Here is a 25,088-nt window from a genome sequence, read left to right on the forward strand (position 1 = left end):
TTACCACAAAGCTTGAATGACTATGTATGCGGATGATTCCCCACACTACGTCAGCACCCAAAACCAGTGAGCTTACAGACATTCTAAATACGACGTTTCAGTTAGTATCAGAATGTGTGATTAATAATAAACTGGTCTTATATACATCTAAAACTAAAAGCATTGTATTTGGTTGAAAACATTCTCTAAACCTCAACTGCAGTTGTGCATAAAAGGTGTGACCATTGAGCAAGTTGAGGAAGCTAAACTCCTAGGTACAGTATAACATTGGATGGTCAATTATCATGGTCAAGTCATAATGACAAAGTTGTTGTTAAGATGGGGAGGGGTATGTCTGCCTCTCTTCTAGTTTTCATGAGAAATATATATGAACATTCCAGATTGTCTGCATAATCAAAAAACTTTCTGCTCAGACACCCATACATACCCCACAAGATATGCCACCAGGGGTCTCTTCACAGTCCCCAAGTCCAAAACGAATTCACGGCAATACACAGTATTATACAGAGCCATGATTGCATGGAACTCCCTTCCATCTCCAATTATTCAAGCGAACAGCAAAATTACCTTTAAAAAACGGATTAAACAACATCTCAATGAACGGCGAGGGGACACACACAAACACACGCACACAGACACACTCTAACACACACATCATTTTTGTTGTTGTATTGTTTGTGTTCTTTTTTGTTGTTGTATTTTTTGTATATCGTTGTATTTTACATTTGTATATCAGTGTTTTGTTACTTGTCATGTTTTGTATTCTGCAAAATCTAATAGAGATCCAAATAAACAAATTACCTGTCCCATAGTCAGCCCGATTGAAGAATTACTAACCAAGCCATTAAAACCCCCTTGAGTCGATTCACACATAATAAAAAAAATCCCCATCAAAATCTCAGTTTAAGCTAGAGATATCAGTTTTTTGCAATGGATGTGTCTCAATCCATCACATCCGCCTATGTCGCACTTCCACATCTGTGGTGAAAGGTGGCAGAGCTAGAGCGGTTTTGTCAGACCATGAGACATCCCGAAAAATTGGGTTTCTCACCAAAACGTCTGTAGCATCAGAATGGTTTGACCTACAAACTATTATGACCACTCTATGGAAAGGGGAGACTCTCACGAACACAATGGTGCATTTTGCTCTACGACCCCAACAAGTGTCAGGAGACTCGTCTGAAGTCAGTATCGTTGATGTGCCAACTTCTGTTTGTAGCGTCCAAACCGTTTGGGCTACAAACTAATGTGACCCCACTGTGGAAAGGGGAGATTCTCACAAACACAATGGTGTTCTCCGTTTTGCTCTACAACTGTCAGGGGACTCGTCTGAAGGTAACAGGTTTAACATTTTTTATTGAAGTACGAAGATAGTTTTGTGCCTACCCAAAAAAGGGTTAAATATGTGTAAAAAAAAACAAGATGTTTACATACACTAGGTTGACTGTGCCTTTAAACAGCTTGGAAAATTCCAGAAAATGATGTCATGGCTTTAGAAGCTTCTGATAGGCTAATTGACATCATTTGAGTCAATTGGAGGTGTACCTGTGGATGTATTTCAAGGCCTACCTTCAAACTCTTTGCTTGATATCATGGGAAAATCAAAGAAATCAGCCAAGACCTCAGAAAAATAATTGTAGACCTCCACAAGTCTGGTTCATCCTTGGGAACAATTTCCAAACGCCTGAAGGTACCACGTTAATCTGTACACACAATAGTATGCAAGTATAAACACCATGGGACATCGCAGCCTTCATACCGCTCAGGAAGGAGACGCGTTCTGTCTCCTAGAGATTAATGTACTTTGGTGCGAAAAGTGAAACTCAATCCCAGAACAACAGCAATTTTCCAACAGCCAGCTCTAGGAAGAGTCTTGGTGGTTCCAAACTTCTTCCACTTAAGAATGATGGAGGCCACTGTGTTCTTGGGGACCTTCAATGCTGCAGAAATATTTTTGGTACCTTTCCCCAGATCTGTGCCTTGACACAATCCTGTCTCAGATCTCTACGGACAATTCCTTCGACCTCATGACTTGGTTTTTGCTCTGGCATGTACTGTCAACTATGGGACCTTATATAGACAGGTGCGTGCCTTTCCAAATCATGTCCAATTAATTGAATTTAGGTGGACTCCAATCAAGTTGTAGAAACATCTCAAGGATGATCAATGGAAACAGGATGCACCTGAGCTCAATTTCGAGTCTCATAGCAAAGGGTCTGAATACTTATGTAAATAAGGTATTTCAGTTATTTATTTATTATTCATTTGCAAAAAAATCTAAAAACCAGTTTTCGCTTTGTCATTATGTGTGTAGATTGATGATGACAAAAATGTATTTAATCCATTTTAGAATAAGTCTGTAATGTAACAGAATTTCGAAAAAGGGAAGGGGTCTGCATACTTTCCGAATGCACATAGGGTCTACAGTCGTGGCCAAAAGTTTTGAGAATGACACAAATATTAATTTTCACAAAGTCTGCTGCCTCAGTTTTTATGATGGCAATTTGCATATACTCCAGAATGTTATGAAGAGTGATCAGATGAATTGCAATTAATTGTAAAGTCCCTCTTTGCCATGAAAATGAACTTAATCCCAAAACAACATTTCCACTGCATTTCAGCCCTGCCACAAAAGGACCAGCTGACATCATGTCAGTGATTCTCTCGTTAACACAGGTGACAGTGTTGACGAGGACAAGGCTGGAGATCACTCTGTCATGCTGATTGAGTTAGAATAACAGACTGGAAGCTTTAAAAGGAGGGTGGTGCTTGAAATCATTGTTCTTCCTCTGTTAAACATGGTTACCTGCAAGGAAACAGGTGCCGTCATCATTGATTTGCACAAAAAGGGCTTCACAGGCAAGGATATTGCTGCTAGTAAGATTGCACCTAAATCAACCATTTATAGGCTCATCAAGAACTTCAAGGAGAGAGGTTCAATTGTTGTGAAGAAGGCTTCAGGGCGCCCAAGAAAGTCCAGCAAGCGCCAGGACCGTCTCCTAAAGTTGATTCAGCTGCGGGATCGGGGCACCACCAGTGCAGAGCTTGCTCAGGAATGGCAGCAGGCAGGTGTGAGTGCATCTGCACGCACAGTGAGGCAAAGACTTTTGGAGGTTGGCCTGGTGTCAAGAAGGGCAGCGAGGAAGCCACTTCTCTCCAGGAAAAACATCAGGGACAGACTGATATTCTGCAAAAGGTACAGGGATTGGACTGCTGAGGACTGGGGTAAAGTCATTTTCTCTGATGAATCCCCTTTCCGATTGTTTGGGGCATCCGGAAAAAAGCTTGTCCGGAGAAGACAAGGTGAGCGCTACCATCAGTCCTGTGTCATGCCAACAGTAAAGCATCCTGAGACCATTCCTGTGTGGGGTTGCTTCTCAGCCAAGGGAGTGGGCTCACTCACAATTTTGCCTAAGAACACAGCCATGAATAAAGAATGGTACCAACACATCCTCCGAGAGCAACTTCTCCCAACCATCCAAGAACAGTTTTGTGACGAACAATGCCTTTTCCAGCATGATGGAGCACCTTGCCATAAGGCAAAAGTGATAACTAAGTGGCTCGGGGAACAAAACATCGACATTTTGGGTCCATGGCCAGGAAACTCCCCAGACCTTAATCCCATTGAGAACTTGTGGTCAATCCTCAAGAGGCGGGTGGACAAATAAAAACCCACAACTTCTGACAAACTCCCAGCATTGATTATGCAAGAATGGGCTGCCATCAGTCAGGATGTGGCCCAGAAGTTAATTGACAGCATGCCAGGGCGGATTGCAGAGGTCTTGAAAAAGAAGGGTCAACACTGCAAATATTGACTCTTTGCATAAACTTAATGTAATTGTCAATAAAAGCCTTTGACACTTATGGAATGCTTGTAATTATACTTCAGTATACCATAGTAACATCTGACAAAAATATCTAAAAACACTGAAGCAGCAAACTTTGTGAAGACCAATATTTGTGTCATTCTCAAAACTTTTGACCACGACTGTACAATGGCACTATTCTCAATACTATTCTCAACCATGTTTATTCTCATGATATTGGACCGCCATCTAGTGGCATAAGGTCTGCTCCAACTCTTCTACCGAGACACAGGCAGTAACCTCAGCTCCCTAAGCTGATACAGAAACATATTGTTTTGGCCCACAGCAAAGATGCTCTCCTCTTCTCTAGTGTCAGACTGCACTGTCACAGTACTGGAGCCCTGAGGCATGGGCCCCAGGGACGAGAACAAACATGATGATGTTCCAAAGAGAGATTAATGATTCTATAATAACTTCCTCCAAAATCTGATATGAATGTATATCAACACCAAACTTACCAATAGCATATATACAGTAGATTGTCTGTGAACGTCATGGAAATAAAGTGAAGATGCTGAAATGTGAACAAGACAAAAATACAATTTTTACTGTCATACCTTTATTTCTTGCTATTGCATTTTGTACACATTCAGTGGCAAGAAAGAATGGAGAGAAAGCACTGGTTTGGCAAATGGATGTGTACTAATCACATTCACAAAGTCCACTTTGCAAAGCAGTCAAACTACAATGAGATTTCAGTGCATGGAAGACTAGACTATTATTACAGTGATAAAAACAAAAAGGCACAGCACATAGGATAATGCTAAGTAAGGTGTGCCGTATAAGAGAACCAGAATTGTCAGCAAGGACACAGCATCTGATATGAACAATAATAACGCAGCATTCAAAAAGCCTAGGCACTTAAAGCATGTGCAAATAGCTAGTGCAGTGCCAGTGTGAGCTGTGCGTGGGAGCATTGAGAGCATTAGAATGAAAAATAAAGAGACTAGAAGCAGCTAATGACATCTTCAACTAGACATATTTAACCCATCTTTCATTCTGCACATACTATAAACTAACATCAACAAACTATCAACTTAGTAACTACTATCAGGACACGTGGTGGTAGTGTGTTTCAGAGACCCTGGTCCATTTCAAGTGCTAATTTCAGTCAGTCATTCTTTGTCCAGAAACATTTAGTTAGTTATGGTAGTAAATCAAATTAACTATCTCATTCATTCACCATCTGATCTGATTATCTAAATAGCTTTTCTGTAATTTGGGCTTGTCTTAAAACAGCCTCAATTTCAGCGTGGTCATTCTAGACTCTGATCTCATTCACAGTAATTGGAGGTTTTTGAGGACAAAGATCTAGAATGACCTCCATGATGAGTCCCCCCAAAAATTGCTACAATAATTATTACATCTGCAAAGCATATGAAAGACTTTTACTTATAATAACCTATATAATTATTTCCTAAATAATGCTATGGTGCAGTGAAAGTACAATTTGGCAAGAGATTAAGATACATCTGTAAGCAATTCCACTTAATCATTTTCTAAAAAATAACATTACCAAATGTTGAATATAATTGTTGCCTATGGATTTAATGCATTATTACAATAACTAATAATGTGCCATGTGAAGCTGAGTATCAAAACATTTAACACAGTAATGGCATGTCTTGAACTCTCAATGGCTAATCAGCAATCGGTAATTATGCAATACAGGGGACATCACTAAGTGTAATGTTTCCTTTGATATACAATTTAGCTAAGCTCAAACTTCTACTGTATGAAACGTATAAGAACATGTGGGGATGACAAAATGTAAACAAAACTTTCAAACTAGAGAGAGCATCAGATTTCTTTGCATCTATGAAAGGTTTCTTAATACTTTGAGATTGGTCCTCTGTAGCTCAATTGGTAGAGCACGGCGCTTGTAACGCCAGGGTAGTGGGTTCGATCCCAGGGACCACCCATACGTAAAAATGTATGCACACATGACTGTAAGTCGCTTTGGATAAAAGTGTCTGCTAAATGGCATATTATTATTATTAAATAATAGGCTCCTGAGAGTTGATCATTAACCAATTATTGAATAGTTACAACATACCACCAGACTTGTAAATATCTTAAGCCAATCAATAGCCTGGGATTGTCAACTTCCAGCTTTCATTTCCATTTAATCCATTATCTTAATGGTAATTCAGAGGAATCTCTAAAGGTGCAATAGGCAGAAATCGCTCCGCCATTTCCTGGTTGCAAAAATTCTAATAGTTCACCTAATTTCAGTTTATGTGCCAAAACAAGCAGTGTTGAGAATCATTGTACCATCTAAAACGCGGTGAAATATGTTTTCAATAATAACAAATATTGTATAATCAGCTGTTTATAGCTGGTGTACAAAACCGAAAATAAAAGATACAAAAAGAAACGTAAGCACGGGAAGCATAGAAATAGTGCACATAGAACAGATCCACAGTTTCTTAGACTTGCTTTTAATGAGAATGGCAGATCTATAACTCACATTTCTATGTGAATGTGGTTGGGTCACCCAAAACGTTACATACAGTTTTGCAGCTTTAAGTGCCTCTGAATCAGGGACTGTGAGCCAAATACAGGGGCTTTGGCCTTACTATTCACCCCCCACTATCTCCTCAATGCTACAGGGTTGCTAATATGGGAATGGGTGGTCATGTCCTAAAGAGATTCACAAAGGCTGCGTTTGCGAACTTGTCTGTCGCCCCTTCATTAAAGACCAAAATTGGTTATTGAAAATTGTGACAAATAAAAAAGTATACCAGTTTCATTTACAGACCCAAAAAATGTACAGCTGTGCCATATACACTGAACAAATATATAAACACAACATGTAAAGTGTTGGTCCCATGTTTCATTAGCTGAAATAAAAGATCCCATAAATGTTCCATATGCACAAAAAGCTTATTTCTCTCAAATGTTGTGCACAAATTTGTTTACATTTCTATTAGTGAGCATTTCTCCTTTGCAAAGATAATCCATCCACCTGACAGGTGTGGCATATCAAGAAGCTGATTAAACAGCATGATCATTACACAGGTGCACCTTGTGCTGGGGACAATAAAAGGCCACTCTAAAATGTGCAGTTTTGTCACACAACAGAATGCCACAGATGTCTCAAGTTTTGAAGGAGCGTGCAATTGGCATGCTGACTGCAGGAATGTCCACCAGAGCTGTTGCCAGAGAATTGAACGTTAATTGAACATAAACCGCCTAAAACGTCACTTTAGAGAATTTGGCAGTACGTCCAACAGACCAGTCTCACAAACGCACACCACGTGTAACCATGCCAGCAGGGACCTCCACATCCGGCTTCTTCACCTGTGCAATCATCTGAGACCAGCCACCCGGACAGCTGATGAAACTGAGGAGTATTTCTGTCTGTAATAAAGCCCTTTTGTTGGGCCTGGCTCCCCAGTGGGTGGGCCTGGCTCCCAAGTGGGTGGGCCTATGTCCTCCCATGGCTGTGCACCTGCCTAAACATGTGAATTCCATAGTAGAAGGCATAATGAATGTATTTCAATTGACTGATTTCCTTATATGAACTGTAACAGTAAAATCTTTGAAATTGTTGCATGTTGCATTTATATTTTTGTTCAGTATATTTTGGGAAGAGATTTTCGATGTACCGATTCCATGGTTTATGAACTGATACATAAAATTACGCTGGATTCAAAACTTAGTTTAAAATTGAAATGATTATACAACCATCCCAGCTCTGCAGATTTTGCTGTGAAGAGTCAGAATCATTAGATCATTTGTTTTGGTACTGTCCATATGTAGCTTGTTTTCGGTCGCAGGTTCAGGAATGGCTGAAGAATTGCAACATTTACCTGGAGTTAACTCTGCAAATAACACTGCTGGGTGATTTGAAAAGTCATAGTCAATCGATCAATAATATAATAATACTCTTAGCAAAAACGTTTATCTTTAATTTACAATCTTTAAAACTATGATAATAGAAAGGTTCAGAACTTTTGTGAAACATCACAGCTGAAATAACTATGGCAAAACGTTATCAAAACCTGAGGGTGTTCAGAGATAGATGGGGTGGGTTGAATGGAGCTGAAGGGTGGTACTAAAAACAACATAACTAATGTAAAATATACTGTGTCCGTAAAATGTATATAGGTTCAGAAAAATAAAGGAAAATATATACAAAAATATATATATATGGGGGATTGGAAATGATGCAGACAATTACATTGACGGAAGCCACAATCTATCAGCAATATTAAGGCTGTGTTTACACAGGGAGCCCAATTCTGAAATGTTGCCCAATTATTGACAAAATAGCTAATCTGATTGTTTAAAAAAACAGATTAGTGGAAAAATATCAAAATTGGTCTGCTTGTGTAAACAGCCTTTGTGAATCTCTTTAGGACATGACCACCCATTCCCGTACTAGCATCCCTGTAGCCAAAGGGCTGATAATAGCCTGAAAGTCTGGAAATTCTGAAAGTTAGACTGATATAAATAAGTTGTTTTCATAGGATTCTTACCTGATACTCCAAAAGCAAAGCCTAAATTATAGAGAATAGATAATACAAAATAAGATCTAGTCTGATGGATCAGTTTTTAAGTGATCATTGAAGTGGTCAGAAAACAGTGAATATGGAGCCACAGCCCTCCAATGTACCACTGTTGTGTTTCACACTCATTACACTTGTGAACATGCATACCGTACAATCTTAGTAAATTGTAGTTATTATTGTGTACTATAATAATGATATGAAAATCTGTCTAAAAACATGTAATTACATCTAGCTATCTGTACACTGAAAGGAGGTCAGGGAGAGAGGAGCCCTGTAGTTACAGGAAGTGACATCACAAGGGACAGAAGAAATAGCCCGGTATGGAACATCACGCTGAGGGCTGAGCAGATTGGAAGAATTCCTAGACAGACAAAAACAGACCATCAGATTTAAACACTTGTACACAAACACAACAAATGAACCCTTGCAACAAAGAAAATTGCATTTAGAAAAATGTGAATATTGTCAAATATGTATCTTTTTTTATGTGTATAGGTCTACCAAATCAAGAGTGTCATTATTGAAAGATCATGTCATCACACTTCTCTTTCAATTATACTTACCTATTAGTTTTTGATTTCATACTTATTTTCCATACTTTTTATAATTATTCAAAATTCTTTCAAAACACACATATGGTTCTTCATCTGTATGGATGTGCAATAACACAAGAACAAATAGGTCTTCATGTATACAAAGAGATAATGGTATAATAAATAATTTCATAATTCCATTCTATCCTACTACATATTTGATAGAGTATATTCATATCTTAGGGCAACCCACTGAACAACTCCAATGCTGTATATATGTTTGCATTGATAACTATCAACTACATTGACTCCCCTTCCCACTCCTATCTCAGTTGTCCCTCCTCCTGCTCATCCCTGTACCCATGATGACTCACGCTGGTGTACAGCCATGCTGTTCTCCTTCCAGGTAGACCCCTGGTACACCCTGCAGGTGTAGGTGTAGGGCTTCTCGTCCGCCATCGGAGCCCAGGTGAGGCGACACACGGTGGGGTTGACCAAGCTCACGTTGGCCCTCCTTCGGTTGTCTGTCGACACCAGGGACACAGCGTTGGGGTAGGTGCTGCCCACCTATTGTAAATTAGATTTTTTTCTTAATTTACTTGCTTCAGTGTTCCACTAGGATTCTTTTCAACAGCGGTGGCAATGTTAGCATGGTAGTGGGCATTTTAAATCAAATTTCTTGCAATTCTACACATTTTGCCATGGGGCGTAGAGAACATTTTATAGTTTCAAAGCTAATTTCCTGTAATTCTACAAATTTTGCCATGGGGCAGAGAGAACATTTTACAGTTTCAAAGCTAATTTCCTGCAATTTTACAAAATTTGCCATGGATAATGCCATGTTCTTATGCTATCTGAGTGACTCAAACATTATAACAAAATCAATGGGGAATGAAACTGTTGAACGTGAAAAACCCAGCAGCGTTGCAGTTCTTGACACACTCAAACCAGTACGTGCGCCTGGCACCTACTAACATACCCCGTTCAAAGGCACTTCAATATTTTGTCTTGCTCATTCACCCTCTGAATGGCACACATACACAATCCATGTCTCAATTGTCTAAAAAATCCTTCTTTAACCTGTCTCCTCCCCTTCATCTACACTGATTTAAAGTGGATTTAACTAGTGACATGTATAAGGGAGCATAACTTTCACCTAGATTCACCTGGTCAGTCTATGTCATGGAAAGAGCAGGTGTTCCTCATGTTTTTACACTCAGTGTATACATAAGTAAAGAAAGAAAGAAAGAGAAAATAGCAAAGACTGAAAATCTGTCAAAAACAATCAAACCCCACCAGTCGGCTGTCCTGCTTGTACTCGCAGTAGGGGCCTAGGTGTGCAGGGTTGTCTTCCACAGGGAACTCACAGTCCACCCGCAGGTTGTGCTCCATGTAGGTGAGGCAGGGGTACATCTGAGGCCCCCGGGGAGTCCAGAAGAACCCAGATGTTGTAGAGACCAATGCTAGGACACACAGAATAAGAGGCAATAAGAGACATCCTTGAGAATCATGTCACAGGATGTAATGATAAGAAACGTAAACAATAATACAGAGGAAATAGTTCATAGCCAAAGGGAGATTAAAAAGCAGGAAATTGGCAACCTCTCTCTGTATGGTGGTGTGAATCACTTTACACAACAATTCCATCTGCCTAATAGTAGCACATGCCAATATGAAATACTGTAAATGCCAAAATGCAATGAATATTGATCCTAAGAACAATACCTGTAGATCCCCCATCATGCATAAAAGAAAACGAGTGGTTTCCTCCTAAAAGGTTTTGTAGACAACAAACCCATGTCCTTCAGAGATATAAAACATTTTTAAAGTATTGATAATGACTCCTCTTGAATAATATTTATTACATTAATTAGTCTATTCACCGTCTGTTGGTTGCCATGCAGAGTGAGTGCATTACCTAGGAGGAGATATGCGGTGGTGGAGAGATGCGACTCCATGGCGCCTGCTGGCTCGTGCGTGCTCGGCCCGGTAAACTTAAGAACGTTCAGATGCTCTGCGTGACAAATTTCAACAAAGACCACTCTGAATAGTGCTATATACTACATCCCTACTAAGAACCAGAAGTGCCATAAAAATACCTAAACATTGCATGCCTTATCAAGAGCACACTTCTTCCATGATGATCCAAAGAGGAGAAAAACTCCGCATTGTAGCCATAAGGACAGTGGACATATATTTTGTAGAGTAGGCTAAAGAGCCCAAACAGCCAGCCCAATCCACATAATATTTTCACCTAAACGGGACCCACATAAATCCAAAGAGGCTGCAGGGAGACAAGCCTACGCCCATGCGGTCTAACCTTAAATTACACTGCACCAAACCGGCTTCTATGAAACCGCACGTTTACAGCATAGCTTAATATAGTTTAGCTAGAGGACAGCTTGGAAGCGTCTCGAAAAGAGCGATTTGCTAGAGCCTACTATTTTCGATGGTGCATTACACCCAATTGCAGAATGACAGCATATAACATTATCAAATAGTCTATCAAATAAATCCGTCGCATTTACCTGATGGAACTGGGTAACTCGTGCTCCTTTGCCCTAGGTCAAAACCGTGACGTCCTGTCCTGATACAGCATAGGCTACCCGGCAAGGAGATGCGAAATAGCCTAGCGTGCTGATACCTTCATATATACAGGCATTGGCTGATACAGTCTCAGAGTAGAGAGGGCGTGGGCGATTTCATGGCTGCTGCGCCTTGTCTCATAGATTAGAGGTAACAAAGTAATAATACATACAAGACACTCAAATTAGGGGGGGCAAATATACTTCTCCCATAGGCAAAGAACCTCAAAAGGGGTGATGATATTAATTAACAGTAATTTCGATCCAAATGTGCAAATTGTCCAAACAGATCCGCAAGGTAGATGGATGATTTTTAAATATGTTATTGGACCATAAACAGATATGGCTCATTAACCTCTATGGACCAAATAATGATGATCCACACTTCTCTGACAATATATATAATAAAGTATCAACCCTGCAAGCAATACAATACTTTATTATTATGGTTGGAGATTATAATAGTGTTTTAAATAGCTCAATGGACCGTAAAGGAAATCACACTACAAACTATCACCCTCATGCTCTTAAGGAAATCGAAATCATGAATGTCATGGATACATTGGAATTAGTAGATATATGGAGGCTTAAATATCCTGACCTAGTGAAATATACATGGTGGAGACTCAGTCAAGCTAGTCGTCTTGAATTCTTTCTTATGTCATTCTCGTTGGCACCAAAAGTTTAACAAGTGTTGATAGGGGAAAGAATGCGGTCAGACCATCATAGAAGTAGCATATACAGTTGTAGCATATACAGTTGAAGTCGGAAGTTTACATTTACTTAGGTTGGAGTCATTAAAACTCGTTTTTCAACCACTACACAATTTTCTTGTTAACAAACTATAGTTTTGTCAAGTCGGTTAGGAAATCTACTTTGTGCATTACACAAGTAATTTTTCCAACAATTGTTTACAGACAGATTATTTAACTTATAATTCACTGTATCACAATTCCAGTGGGTCAGAAGTTTACATACACTAAGTTGACTGTGCCTTTAAACAGCTTGGAAAATTCCAGCAAATGATGTCATGGCTTTAGAAGCTTCTGATAGGCTAATTGACATAATTTGAGTCAATTGGAGGTGTACCTGTGGATGTATTTCAAGGCCTACCTTCAAACTCAGTGCCTCTTTGCTTGACATCATGGGAAAATCAAAAGAAATCAGCCAAGACCTCAGAAAAAAAATGGTAGACCTCCACAAGTCTGGTTCACCCTTGGGAGCAATTTCCAAATGCCTGAAGGTACCACGTTCATCTGTACAAACAATAGTACGGAAGTATAAACACCATGGGACCACGCAGCCATCATACCGCTCTGGAAGGAGACGCATTCTGTCTCCTAGAGATGAACATACTTTGGTGCGAAAAGTGCAAATCAATTCCAGAACAACAGCAAAGGACCTTGTGAAGATGCTGGAGGAAACAGGTACAAAAATATCTATATCCACAGTAAAACGAGTCCTATATCGACATAACCTGAAAGGCTGCCCAGCAAGGAAGAAGCCACTGCTCCAAAACCACCATAAAATAGCCAGACTACAGTTTGCAACTGCACATGGGGACAAAGATCGTACTTTTTGGAGAAATGTCCTCTGGTCTGATGAAACAAAAATAGAACTGTTTGGCCATAATGACCATCGTTATGTTTGGAGGAAAAAGGGGGTAGCTTGCAAGCCGAAGAACACCATCCCAACCTTGAAGCACGGGGGTGGCAGCATCATGCTGTGGGGGTGCTTTGCTGCAGGAGGGACTGGTGCACTTCACAAAATAGATGGTATCATGAGGAAGGGAAATTACGTGGATATATTGAAGCAACATCTCAAGAAATCAGTCAGGAAGTTAAAGCTTGGTTGCAAATGGGTCTTCCAAATGGACAATGACCCCAAGCATACTCCCAAAGTTGTGGCAAAATGGCTTAAGGACAACAAAGTCAAGATATTGTAGTGGCCATCACAAAGCCCTGACCTCAATCCTATAGAAAATGTGTGGGCAGAGCTGAAAAAGCGTGTGCGAGCAAGGAGGCCTACAAACCTGATTCAGTTACACCAGCTCTGTCAGGAGGAATGGGCCAAATTTCACCCAACTTATTGTGGGAAGCTTTTGGAAGGCTACCCGAAATGTTTAACCCAAGTTAAACAATTTAAAGGCAATGCTACCAAATACTAATTGAGTGTATGTAAACTTCTGACCCACTGGGAATGTTATGAAAGAAATAAAAGCTGAAAGAAATCATTCTCTCTACTATTATTCTGACATTTCACATTCTTAAAATAAAGTGGTGATCTAACTGACCTAAAACAGGGAATTTTTACTAGGATTAAATGTCAGAAATTGTGAAAACTGAGTTCAAATATATTTGGCTAAGGGGTATGTAAACTTCCGACTTCAACTGTACATTACTTTTACTGAATTTCCACGTGGGCGAGGATATTAGAAATGTAATCAAAGCCTATTGGATGATAACTTGTTTTTAACTAGGGCAGAGGAATTCATAACTGATTTCTTCTGACATAACATAGGTACAGCAAATCCCCTTATTGTATGGGACACTTTTAAATGTGCCTTTAGAGGCCATGCAATTCAGTACTCATCTCGAAAACAAAAGCAATTTAGGTAAAAAGAGTCCATACTAACAAAGGAAATAGAAGGTCTAACTTAACAGATAGATAGCAATAGAAACTGTAACATAGAGGCTCAGAATAAATTAGAGGAAAAAAAAAAAATGGAGAAACTTATTCAAGAAAGATCAAGTGTAAATATTATAAAAATAAAGCAAACTGGATGGAATATGGGGAAAAATGAACAAAATTCTTTTTTAATCTTCAACATAAAAATGCTACCAAAAATATTTTACTGAAACTGGTTACAAATGATGGAGTCACCCATGATTCACCAAATTATATTTTGAAGGAGGAAGCAAAGTACTTTAAGCATACGTTTTCGTTTCAGTCGCCCCCATCTCCTCTAAATGAAGCTAATTGTAGGGATTGTTTTTCTATTGATAATGTAAAATTAAAATTAACAGCCATACAGAAATACTCATGTGAAGGTGAAATTACAGAGGAGGAACTTCTGGATGCAATTAAAGACTTTAAGTCAGAAAACTCCAGGGTTGGATGGCATACCAGTCAAGGTATACCAAACCTTTTTTGATATACTAAGAGGACGGTTATTAGCATGTTTTAACCACTCCTATGTAAATGGTAGATTATCAGACACTCAAGAAGAAGGTCTGATTTCATTATTACAGAAACAGGATACAAGTGGGAAATATAAAGATCCAGTCCATTAAAAAAATTGGAGGCCCCTTACACTTCAAATCAAATCAAATCAAATTTTTATTTGCCACATGCGCCGAATACAACAGGTGTAGACATTACCGTGAAATGCTTACTTACAGCCTTTAACCAACAATGCATTAATTTTTTTATAAAAAAGTAAAATATAACAACAAAAAATTGTTGAGAAAAAAAGAGCAGAAGTAAAATAAAATAACAGTAGGGAGGCTATATACAGGGGAGTACTGGTGCAGAGTCAATGTGCGGGGGCACCAGCTAGTTGAGGTAGTTGAGGAAATATGTACATGTGGGTAGAGTTAAACTGACTATGCATAAATAATTAACAGAGTAGCAGCAGCGTAAAAATATGGGGTGGAGGTGGGGGGGGCAGTGTAATTAGTCCAGGTAGCCATGATTAGCTGTTCAGGAGTCTTATGGCTTGGGGGTAGAAGCTGTTGAGAAGCCTTTTGGACCTAGACTTGGCACTCCGGTACTGCTTGCCGTGCGGTAGCAGAGAGAACAGTCTATAACTAGGGTGGCTGGAGTCTTTGACAATTTTGAGGGCCTTCCTCTGACACTGCCTGGTATAGAGGTCCTGGATGGCAGAAAGCTTGGCCCCAGTGATATACTGGGCCGTACACACTACCCTCTGTAGTGCCTTGCGGTCGGAGGCTGAGCAGTTGCCATACCAGGCGGTGTTGCAACCAGTCAGGATGCTCTCGATGGTGCAGCTGTAGAACTTTTTGAGGATCTGAGGACCCATGCCAAATCTTTTCAGTCTCCTGAGGGGGAATAGGCTTTGTCGTGCCCTCATCACGACTGTCTTGGTGTGTTTGGACCATGATAGTTCGTTGGTGATGTGGAAACCAAGGAACTTGAAGCTCTCAACCTGTTCCACTACAGCCCCATTGATGAGAATGGGGGCGTGCTCAGTCCTCTTTTTTTTCCTGTAGTCCACAATCATCTCCTTTGTCTTGGTCACGTTCAGTGTTGTGATGCAAAAATTCTAGCAAAATGTATAGCGCATAGAATAAAAAAGGTATTGTCGGACATTATTCATTCTAATCAGACAGGTTTTTTACATGGATGATACATTGGAGATAATATAAGGCAAGTACTGGAAACAATAGAACATTATGAAAAATCTGGGAAACCAGGCCTGCTATTCATAGCAGACTTTGAAAAGGCATTTGATAAAGTGTGACTGCAGTTTATATATAGCTGCCTGGAGCATTTCAATTTTGGAGAATCTCTTATAAAATGGGTTAAAATCATGTATAGTAACTGTTCGGATTTTTCGTTATTTAGCCCTCCGAAAAGGCTCACCAGGAAGCACACAATGTCATGACTTGTGTTTTGTCCTTAATTTTATTTTAAATCAAATGACCACAGGTCATAAACCTGAATTACAACAAACAAATAATGACAATATATTATTCAAATATATAATGTAAATAATATTCAAATAATATAATATAATAATAATGTAAATAATGAAAATCAAATAAGCCTACAACACCATCAAAAATGTGGCAAATCTGGCTTAAAACAGCATTGACTACATCACCCAGAATGCCTAGCGCCAGAGGAGCATGCGCACAGCGACTCTGCCGTTGCCACGGATGCTGCCACAGGACACAGAACCCATGCCACCCCATGCCTCGTCCAAAGGACCCACACACGCACAAACGCAACACAACGCGGCGCTCCACCATGGATCACCGAACCAAACCACCGCTATCAACACCGCCACCAGAAACCAGCAGAGTGCTCCGAACAATCAGCACAATGCAAATGGCTGATAATGATAGCCTAATGCTATACAGCATCTGGGTCGCTGAGCTACCGCACCCAGCGAGCTACAAGTTACTCTCGGCCAACTAACACCGACACAGTGAGGTAAACGTTCAGTGCTCAAACATATAAGTGACTTAAACATTACTGCTAGACTGTGAGTAGTTCGCAGTTACATACCAATGGGCTGTGTGCTCCTGATGATTGTCTGCCATGAAATGATTACCAGGTGCCATAATTTAAGTCTCTAGTGAAGCTGCGCATGCGCACATAACGTAACATATCCGAGCATCTAAGAAACTTAAAGAAATCACTCGTTCCCCATTTAATTGAACACATCAGACCCATTTGCTTCTCTTTTATCTATTTATATATATATTTATATTTTTATTTTCCTGAGTGAGCTAGAAGTCTCAACACCTCCCACTTGGCCGACTGATCGAAGATCCAAGGAGGGCACAGTCTCTTGAGTCTCTCAGTGAGAATTTCAAACTAAAGTCCAGTCTTTGTAGGCATTTACAAACAAATATGTATTAACTAAGGAGGTAGGCTCCAACACCTTTCCTCCTACTGAGTGTAGGTTTGCCCTTGAAGCACTCAGTTGCCTCCCAGGGTTACCCGCTAGCTAAACAAAGAACACAGAGTCACAGTCTTTGGGTACCCATGGCGAGGACTTATCTTACCTCCTCTTGGTCTTCAGCAGGAATCAAGATCACCAACATCCGCACATCCCTGCGAAAGACAATTGTCGTGTGCATGGTAGAGTCCTTTCTCCGGGCCCTGGGAACCATGGGAGCAGGAAGACCCATGCTGGTTGTTATGTCCGCATCCCGGACAACCCCCTTCTCGTCTGGATATGTTGTTGCAACCCGGCCGAGCCGGAACTGCCCCCTTAGAGCGTTCTGGTCCGCAATCCAGACTACGTCTCCAACCTTGATACTTCTCTCTGCTCGGTGCCACTTGTGTCGTATGAACAAGTTTGGTCCTGCCAGTTCACTCCATTTCTTCCAGAACCTGTCGACTCCAGCCTGGACAGCCCTCAGTCTGCGCCAAGAGCGGGTTTCCATGTCGATTCCGTGTATGTCTCCTCCCTGTCCGGTGTGCCCCAGGATAAGTGAGTTGGGGGTCAAGTACTCCACTGAGTCCTCTTGTTCCTGTGCCCTGGCGTTGATGGGTCGCTCATTAGTCAAGTTGGCTGCAGAGTAGAGAAGGGTCTGGAACTCCCCCCAGGTGTAGCAGCCAGTTGTTCCGCCAAGACTGTTAAGAGCTCTTTTAAGGAGCTTGACAGCTGTCTCTGCTGCTCCATTCCTGTGTGGCGAGTCTGCAGGATGAAAGTCCCATTGCCACTCTGTGCTATTTCTGGCAGCCTTGTCTTCAACGGATGCCTTCTGCAAACAGGCCAGGTGCTTGTGTAGCTCTCTCAGAGCAGGCCTGGCGCCCACGAAGTTTGTGCCTCTGTCTGACCATAGCTTTTTGGGATGCCCCCTCAGAGCAGTGAACCGGGAGTAGGCCTGAAGAAAGCTCTTAGAAGACTGGTCGTCGAGATCAGCATGGACGGCTCTGGAAGTCATGCAGCAATACACGACTCCCCAGACCATTTTCTTGGTTCTTTTCTTAACAGTGTCCCTCACTTCAAAGGGTCCAAAGAGTTCTAGTGTAGTATACTCGAATGGGTTCGCTCTACTGGTACGTTCCTGAGGAAGAGCGCTCATCACTTGCTGGCACAGCCGGGGTCTTTGCTTCTTGCAAGTGATGCACCTGTTGACCACCTTCTTCACTGTCCTCCGACCTTGCACAACCCAGGCCTTTCTTTTTAGTGTGCAGCAGTGTGGCAGCCACCCCTTCATGATTCGCTTCGTGAGCTTCTCTGCAAGCAAGGCCCCCCAGCCACGACCGGACGGGATTAAAGGTACAGCGGTTCCGTCTTCATTCCAAGACTGGACTCTACCACCACAAAGTAAGAGTCCATTGTTGTCATCTTTAATCACAACAAGGCGGTTTAAGGTCGTATCCTGAAAGTTCACGCCGTCTTGGGCCACAAGGGCTAGGTCTTGGAAAGCCTCCGTTCTCTCTCCCACAGAGCTCGAGGCTTGGTAGCTTGTCCTCAGCCAGGATTCTGCAGCTCTTCGAACCCAGGCGATTGTTCCACACAATTTAGACAAGCTACTGAATCGTTCGGGCCCAACAAGGCGCACTAGAGCTACACCCCAGGGCTTCCTCTTTGGCCTCTCTACTGCTGGAGTTGGACCTTGGTCTTTCATCTGCGGTTGCGGTGTGGAGTCTTGCAAGTCTGCCCCAACATCAGTATTGCTGGGGCCTGAGAATGTATCTGCCTGAGACCTGGTGACTGCAGCTGAGAACGCTCTTCTCTGCAACCTTTTAACGTCATCAGCCACGCTGGTCACTATCTCACTGGCCGTTTTCACAGGCCACTCAGCCTCAGGCCAACTCAGGAACTCTGGGCCTTGTTGCCACTCTGACCCTTCATCGAGTTCCTCAGGAGTTGCTCCACTTGTGATGATGTCTGCTATGTTCAGGTTGCCCTCAATCCACCTCCAGTCTTCCACTGGTCCAGCCTTCTGGATCTCTCCGATGCGGTTAGCGAAGAAAGTTTGGTAGCCATAGCTATCCCTGTGAATTGCTCCCAGGATTGTTTGGCTATCCACGAAGTGGACCCAGCGTGCGACCTTGATGCGGCAGTGCTTTACAAGGTATTTTCTCAGGCGGATCGAAAAGACAGCACCACATACCTCTGCCTTAATCAAGTCTCCTTTCTGGTTGAGAGGGGTAAGCTTTGCTTTTGACTCAACCAGCCTCACTACGACCCCATTCTGCGTCTCCCAACGGAGATAGAGCACCACGCCGTAGGAAGCCTCACTCCCATCTGAAAACGTGACTCCCATTGGATGGCCTATGGTTCCAGTTGGTGTGAGGCTTCTTTCGAACCTGATCTGGGCAAGTCTCACATATTCTTAGAGGAGTCTTATAATAATAATAATAATAATATGCCATTTAGCAGACGCTTTTATCCAAAGCGACTTACAGTCATGCGTGCATACATTTTTGTGAATGGGTGGTCCCGGGGATCGAACCCACTACCTTGGCGTTACAAGCGCCGTGCTCTACCAGCTGAGCTACAGAGGACCACATATGGAAGCCCCCCGTAGTTTTGGTGAGAGTGGGTCATCCCAAGTGTCCTTAACTGGACTGCTTATACTCGCTTCTTGGTAAGCTTCTCTCACAAGCATCACCCCTTTCTGCTTTGCGGGTGTGGCAAGACCAATGGGGTCGTAGAATCCAGCGATCTGGCTTAGCAGCATCCGACAGGTCAATGGGTTTGGAGTTTTACGTCTGACTTCCTCTTCGCGCAAATCGACTCCTGTCCTCATCTTTCCTCTCTTCTTTGAGAAATTTACGGAGGTCATCACACGAAGTTTGTCAGTCTCTGGTTCATAGCCGACTCCAAGTGCTTTGCTTTCTTCGTCCCACATCTGGTTGGGTAACACCAGTGTTTTGGGTACACTCACAGTTGTCTTACTGATACTGGGATCAGTTGTGGTTACGGACCTCCCACTTTGGCCTGATAAGACCCATGGCTTAAGGGAGAAGCCTCCAGCCTTTAAGATCTTTTCCACTCCTTTGGTGATTTTCTCCAGTATCCGCAAGTCATTGTGGGACGTCAAGATGTCATCCACATAACTATCTTCTACCACAACTCTGCGCTCCTCAACCATGGCTGCAAACTGGGGCAGGTTGGCTGTTTCTCTCATTGCCACCTGGGCAATACAACCAGCAGGTTTATCGCCAATGTTGACCCTGACGACAGCAAAGACTTCGATCACCTCCTCAGGATTGTCTCTCTAGAGGAATCGATGGAGGTGTACTTCTTTGTCTTCTAGCCAGACAGAGTTGTAAAAAATGTTCACATCGCCCAGGGCGGCGTACAACCTAGTCCTGAATCTCAGAAGCACGCCCCTTATCTGATTTAGGACATCAGGACCCTTGTACAGTAGGTCATTTAAACTTATTCCCATGAATTATTGGCTACTGTTCCAGACAATTCTTACAGGGGTAGTGGTTGAGTGAGGATTAGGAGCAACTAAATGACTGATATACCACTTAGGTCCCTTCCAGCTATCGATTTCCTCTTGGGTGACTTTAACGGCAGCCCCTCTTGAGACCATATCGTGGATTTGCTCTCTGTACGCAGCCTTCCATTCCGGCTCCCTCTCCAGTCGTTTCTCAGTGTTTAAAAAGGTCGCTTCCACTGCACGTCGATTGTCAGGCAGCGTTGCGGGGTCTCCTTTCCACGGGTAAGCTGCGTCCTAGTGAGGGGATTCGCTGTGCTTGTCAGCTTGCACGTAGGTGAGACATTCCTTTATTTTCTCCAATCTCTTTCCTCTCCTAGGGTCATTTCCTTGCCTCCAGGGGGGCACCTACCGCATCTGCAGCCACCACACTGAGGGTCACAGGCGGCGCCAATACTGTCCCACTTGAACCATTCAAAAACTTATTTGTTGGTAGTTGCAGTGTTTCAGAGGATTGTGTCTTCTTCGACCACCGAAACTCCACTGGGTCCTTCCGTCTTCACGAGAATCTCTTTGTATGCCCTTGAAGCTGTACTCATTTACCTAGCAAAATGTGTTTCAGACCTGTGCACTGCTAGGTCTATCACTTCAAAGAGGTCAGGATGCGTTCCACCAACAGTCTTCCCAAGGGGGCCATCCCAGAGGACGAGGTCTCCAACTACTCTGACTGGCTGTGGGACCAGGCGACCCTCCCTGTGGCTAATCAACAGGTTGATCTTTTCGGGCCGGACCAAGTCCTTGAGTGGAACATTTGGAAAGAACGTCTGCAGTTGCTGTGGCGTGACAGCCTGGTTCACCTTTGCAACATCTTCCAAGCCGTAACAAAGGAGTTTGTGCTCTGCTATTGTACCTTTGGGAGTTTTTACTCTCAGCCTCAGGGTAAACTTCTTGGTAGTAATGGTTTTCTCCATCCCTCCAACACCTTGGACAATCAACTTAATGTTCTCACCATTTAGCTTGAGACGCTCTGCTGCTTTATTAGAGATATAATTAGTATCTGAAGTGAGATCAATCAACATACCGACTAGCTGGCCAGAGGCTTCTTTGAACTCTGCTCGCAGCTCCGGAGAAAGTTTGGCAAGGAGCTCCTCCTGTTTGTTGGTTAGTCCAAGCCCCCTTTTCCCCAATTTTGCCTCGCTCTGCTCTCCACTCTTTTCCTCTTTCTTCTTGATCTGTGGCTTTGGACAGAGCAAGTAATTGTGGTCTGAAGAGCCCTCTTTCTGACAGTCATCCTTTGAGCCTACTAGATACTTTTGTGTGCAGCCGCTATCGTCACCATGAAGGCGCAAGCCCTTAAATCATGCTCCTGCTCTCCTAAGCTGAGCCTGCTTGCCTGTCAGATTGAGCTTCTTGAAGACCTTGCAGGCGAACAGCCTACCTCCGTGCTCGTTTTCTCCACATGTGATGCATGAGCTTGGTTGAGAGCCCTTTAGGGTGTTTCCTGATGTGGCTCTGGTGAATGCCCTCCTTTCTTTTTTCTTTTCGCTTGACCCTACAGCCGGGCTAGGCTGTAGCTGGTCTAGCTCCTCGAGAATGTCCTCCTGCTTTTTCAAGTATTGCAGTAGACAGTCGAAGTGGTTGCGTGGTGAAAACCCGCTTCCAGGGTCATTTTTGTGTGTTAACCACTTTTCTTTCAGGGAGTCAGGAAGCTTACTTTCAATCGACTGCACAACCACTCGGTTCTTTACAGCATCTTCCTCCCCTAAGACTTGTAGGTCACGAAGAGCTCTCTCCACGGCTTGAATCAGTTCGATTGTCTTCCTTCGGATGGTTTCCTTTGATGGTGAAAAGTCCTTGCACTTCTTGTGCAATCAGCAGCACTATTTTCAGCTTATTTCTGTACTTGTTGTCCAGGAGCCTGAACACGTCGTTGGCGGATCCACAGCTGGACAATACGAGGGCCCTCTTGACTTTTTCATCTAGGCTTCCCAAGAGATGGAATTTCCTCACATTTTCCAATCCATGAGGGTTTCCCAGACGTTGCAAGTCCTCCCATTCAGCTTTCCAGCGGTAGTAATCCCTCATATTACCAGCAAACATGGGCAAGCGTGCACGTTCTAGGCTGATCTGGGGCCTGTAGTTGTAAGCCCCAACTGGCTCCTCCTGCTCCACAATTTTCACTCTTCCCAGTTTCTCTTCGTCGTCGGATTGAGAACCGCCTTTCCATGCCCACTCATCCCACAGTTTTTCACGCCTTTTCTTCAACTTCCGGATCTGGTCCTTTGACTCTGTTGCCTTGGACGAGGGATCAAATCTTTCCACTCATCCAATCCTTGTTCGAAGTTGTAGACCTCCCGTTCCAGGTTCCTATAAATCAATTCACATTCCCTCCTGGTCATATGGTGGTGATCTGTTGCCTCGGCCTGGTCCATGGCTGATCCAGCCTCTTCAGTGAGGGTGGTAATTTCCGCCTCAGCGAACCTTGTCCAGAAGCTGATCAGGATGATTTGTTCAGTTTCATCAAACTTACAGTCACATTCTGCTGTTTTTCCGTCAATGTTTTCCGCCTTCTTTTTGACTTCATCGTCGTCCACTTCTCTCAGGGCCGTGGCATACTCAAACCCTGCATCTCTGACTCTGGAGTGATCCACTTTAAAGTTCCTCCACTCACTTCTCTTTTCACTTTCCCCCAGTGCACTAGCTCTGGAGGCGAGGTAATTGGCTCTTCTAGTGAATGCAGTCTGGGCTGCTGACCGCTTCTGTTTTAGCCTCTCCAGCTCCTCCTCTGATGCTGCCATCTTGCCAACTTTTCTAGCGTTTAACTCAAGTTCAAGTGTTTTCCGCCAACTGGGTTTTAAGTAGTCCTTTAACTGTAGACTCTATCCTCTTCTTGGCTTTCACTCATTAATGATTTGCCTAGTAAGTCAGCAGATGAGCAGACAGCTTTATGGGTGGACTGTTAGCTTATCAGAAGTTAGTCTCATGACGAATGTTCTAGTCCTTGCATTATCCATGTAAAAGGAGAACCATGGTTTATGACTGTTCGGATTTTTCGTTATTTAGCTGTCACGGTTTCGGCCGAGGCTGCCTCTCTCCCTTGTTCGGGCGGGCTTCGGCGTTCGTTGTCTCCGGAATACTAGCTGCCACCGTTGTATGTTTCATGTTCGTTTGCTTTTGTCTGTTTGTTGTCACACCTGTTCTCGTTTAGCCTAATTAGTGTTCTATAAGTTTCTCGTTGTGTTTGTCTAGTGTTGTGTGTTATTGATTTTGGTCAGTCGTGTGTAGGGTTTCATTCTTGTATTTCGCTCGGTTGAGCTTCCCTCCACTGCGTTGGAGTATTTACGCACCTGTTTTGTGCGCTTTTGTTTTGTTCGCCTTCGTGCGTATTTCGCCTTCGGGCAAGAGTTGTCCTATTGCCGTGTTTGGCGATTACTAAAGTCTGTTGGACTATCCGTCGGTGTCCTGCGTTTGATTCCACCACTGCACCCACCTACAGCACGCGTTGACAGAATAACACACCTACAATGGAATCAGCAGGAGCCGCAGCAGCCCAGGCGACGCTGGAGGACAGGGTCCGGGAACAAGGGGACCAGATCCTGCAGATGGGGACCGCACTGCAGGAGGTGATCACCACCATCCGAGGCTGGGGGACGCCTCCACCGCCACCCTCCCTGCCAGCACCATCGGCCAGTCAGCCTATTCCCGCACCGGAACCCCGAGAGTCCGACTCTCGCTCCCGAGGGCTTACGATGGGACCGCGGCCGGGTGCCAGGGTTTCCTTCTCCAGGTGGAGCTGTACCTGGCCACCGTGCACCCGGCGCCCTCGGGACATGAGAGCGTGTCCGCCCTGATCTCCTGCCTGTCCGGGAAGGCGTTGGAATGGGCCAACGCGGAGTGGAGGAGGATCGACGCGGACACCATAACTTACGACGAGTTCTCCCGCCGCTTCAAGGCGGTGTTTGACCATCCCCCGGAGGGGAAAGCGGCGGGGGAGCGTCTGGTCTTCCTCCGGCAGGGGAGGAGGAGTGCTCAGGAGTTCGCCCTCGAATTCCGTACTCTAGCGGCAGATGCAGGGTGGAATGATCGGGCCCTCGTCGATCACTACAGATGTAGTCTACGAGAGGACGTCCGTCGGGAGCTGGCCTGTAGGGACACCAGCCTCACGTTCGACCAGTTGGTCGACATGTCCATCAGGCTGGATAACCTGCTAGCTACCCGCGGACGTCCCGAGGGGGTCCGTCCATTTCACCCTCCAGCGCCTCCGAGCCGTGCCCCATGGAGCTCGGGGCGCTGGCGCTAGAGAGAGGAGGGGTCGGCTTACTAGGGGGTCCATCCCCTGCACCAACTGTGGTCGGGGAGGACACACCGCGGCTAGGTGCTGGGGATGGCCTCCTAGGGGAGAGGACGACAGGTCCCGCACTGGGGATTCCTTCCAGGTGAGTAGGCGCCCCACTCACCCAGAGCTCTCTGTTGCACATTTCTGCAT

The 25,088-nt window shown here is 43.6% G+C and overlaps 1 protein-coding gene across 1 annotated transcript; it reads right to left on the minus strand.

Annotated features, from left to right (window-relative positions):
* Positions 1–8,029: 8,029 nt before the first annotated feature.
* Positions 8,030–11,558, minus strand: si:ch211-215c18.3. Its single transcript, XM_041894499.1, has 5 exons — positions 11,445–11,558; positions 10,835–10,930; positions 10,213–10,379; positions 9,291–9,483; positions 8,030–8,744 (listed from the first exon to the last, which is right to left on the minus strand). The coding sequence occupies exons 2-5, from the start codon at positions 10,872–10,874 to the stop codon at positions 8,638–8,640; spliced, it is 507 nt and encodes a 168-aa protein (XP_041750433.1). The 5' UTR covers positions 10,875–10,930; positions 11,445–11,558; the 3' UTR covers positions 8,030–8,637.
* Between the last annotated feature and the right edge of the window lie 13,530 nt (positions 11,559–25,088).

Source organism: Coregonus clupeaformis, chromosome 13, assembly GCF_020615455.1.
Source record: "Coregonus clupeaformis isolate EN_2021a chromosome 13, ASM2061545v1, whole genome shotgun sequence".
Classification (NCBI taxonomy): Eukaryota; Metazoa; Chordata; class Actinopteri; order Salmoniformes; family Salmonidae; genus Coregonus; species Coregonus clupeaformis.